At 40.0% G+C, this 2,366-nt stretch overlaps 1 protein-coding gene across 1 annotated transcript; it reads left to right on the top strand.

The window, feature by feature from the left end:
* The first annotated feature begins 396 nt into the window (after positions 1 to 396).
* LOC116471412 (protein BEX3) lies at positions 397 to 1,077 on the top strand. Its single transcript, XM_032157711.3, has one exon. The coding sequence runs from the start codon at positions 522 to 524 to the stop codon at positions 825 to 827; it is 306 nt and encodes a 101-aa protein (XP_032013602.1). The 5' UTR covers positions 397 to 521; the 3' UTR covers positions 828 to 1,077.
* The last annotated feature ends 1,289 nt before the right edge of the window (positions 1,078 to 2,366 follow it).

Raw genomic sequence — 2,366 nt, forward strand, 5'->3', positions numbered from 1 at the left:
GGAGAATTACAAAGAACCTTCTTAAGGGTGGGGGAGATTATAAAGAACATTATCAGTTAGGGTGAGGCAGAAACAAATCATAATGGTGGAATGTCATCAGTTAAGCTATTTTCACTTCTGTGGATCTTCAGTTGCTTCAGGCCATCTGGATGTATACGTGCAGGTCACTGGGGATATGATGGCTTAGCTTGGGCTCAGAGGCCTAACAGCGGGTGCCTGTAATCCCAGCTACTTGGGAGGCTGAGGCAGGAGAATCACTTGAACCTGGGAGGTGGAGGTTGCAGTGAGCCAAGATTGCACCACTGCACTCCAGCCTGGGCAACAAGAGTGAAACTCCATCTCAAAGGAAAAAAAAAAGTTATCCTGTAGTAGGACGAGCCGCAGACAAAACTCTTCAGACGGGCATCCGGCCCGGGGAAAAGCAGAGCAGGTCTGCGAGGCTAAGTGTCCCTGCGGTGCACCTCGCGGCGAGAATCCGGAGGAGGAGGAGACTGCAAGGTTAGGCCCAGGAAAACGAAGAGATGGAGCAGCCTACGCAGAATGGAGAGGAAGACTGCCCTTTGGGAGGAGGTGAAGGCCACCAGCCTGCAGGAAATCGACGGGGACAGGCTCGCCGACTTGCCCCTAATTTTCGATGGGCCATACCCAATAGGCAGATCAATGATGGAATGGGTGGAGATGGAGATGATATGGAAATATTCACGGAGGAGATGAGAAAAATCAGAAGAAAACTTAGGGAGCTGCAGTTGAGGAATTGTCTGCATATCCTTATGGGGCAGCTCTCTAATCACCATGACCATCATGATGAATTTTGCCTTATGCCTTGACTCCTGCCATTTATCATGAGATTAACACTGTGATTCCCGCTGTTTTCTTTTTCCTTGCATTTTCCTAATATGCCTTTACTGATCCGTTTGCTGTGAACCCTATGTTATTTCCATGTGTCAAGTGGGTCTTGTGTTGCCAGCTTCTATTTGAAGATTGCCTTTGCACTCATTCTAAGTTTCTGTCAGCAGTAGTTTCACCCATTTGCATGGAAAAATTTAAAGCTAACAAAGCAATTTAAAAAGCAAAAAAAAAAAAAAAAAACTCTTCAGACACCAAGTTAAAGAAGGAGGGGGTTTATTCAGCCGGTAGCATTGGCAAGACTCCTGTCTCAAGAGCCGAGCTCCCCGAGTGAGCAATTCCTGTCCCTTATAAGGGCTCACAACTCTAAGGGGGTCCACGTGAGAGGTTGTGATCGATTCAGCAAGCAGCAGGTATGTGGCATGCACCAGTAATCAGATGGGAACAGAACAGGACAGAGATTTTCACAATGCTTTTCCATACAATGTCTGGAATCTATAGATAACGTAACTGGTTAGGTCAGGGGTCGATCTTAAACTACCAGGCTCAGGGCGCGGCGCTGGGCTGTCTGCCTGTGGATTTCATTTCTGCCTTTTAGTTTTTACTTCTTCTTTCTTTGGAGGCAGAAATTGGGCATAAGACAATATGAGGGGTGGTCTCCTCCCTTAATCCTTCAGATAATCAAATTAGTCAATCTTTTATATATAGAGCATATGCTGTAAATACATAGATACAAACAGTAAAATATATTTGTGTGTGTATATACATTTAGGGTGCATTTATGTGTGTTTATTTAGATCTGAGTTTCTAACATCTCATTTGCCTTCTCTCTGAATAACTTCTTTTAACATTCTTTGTAAGGCAAATCTACTGGAAACAAACACCCTCAATTTTTGTCTGTCTGAAAAAGTTTTCTTTTTCCTTCACTTTTGAAGTATAATTTTGCAGGATACAGAGTTCTAGGTTGGTGGAATTATATATATATATATATATACACTAAATGTATATACATACACATATGTATCAATGTGTATATATAAGAATATATGTATATATGTGACCAATGTTTCAGTATTCTATGTTACTTAGAAGTTATTGATGCAACTTATATCAATTAATCAGTTAACTAGCCTGATTTCATATTATTCCAGGTCTTAAAGTTAATTAAAGATTTTGGAAATTCTATTTAAGATGATACATTACAGGTCATAATTAATGTTGATATAAAAAGTTTCTCAGAATTTTTATAGTTCTAAACTGTTGTGTTTATAATTTTATATTTTTACTAATTTAAAACATTATATGGGAGTAAATGTATCTGATCAGTAACTCAGTGCAAAAATTCAGGAAGTTTATATTGACTAGTTTCTTTATGTGAAGATAAATCCAGGGAATGAACTTAGAAATTTTTTTAAAAACCCAAACTATCAAGCCAGTGTGATTTACCTGAGGATTTTGGATTGTTAAATAAAAATGCTTGTGACCCAGTAGTTTTTTGTCAAAAGGGGATTTCACCCCCT

Source organism: Hylobates moloch, unplaced genomic scaffold (genome assembly GCF_009828535.3).
Source record: "Hylobates moloch isolate HMO894 unplaced genomic scaffold, HMol_V3 SCAFFOLD_2, whole genome shotgun sequence".
Taxonomy (NCBI): domain Eukaryota; kingdom Metazoa; phylum Chordata; class Mammalia; order Primates; family Hylobatidae; genus Hylobates; species Hylobates moloch.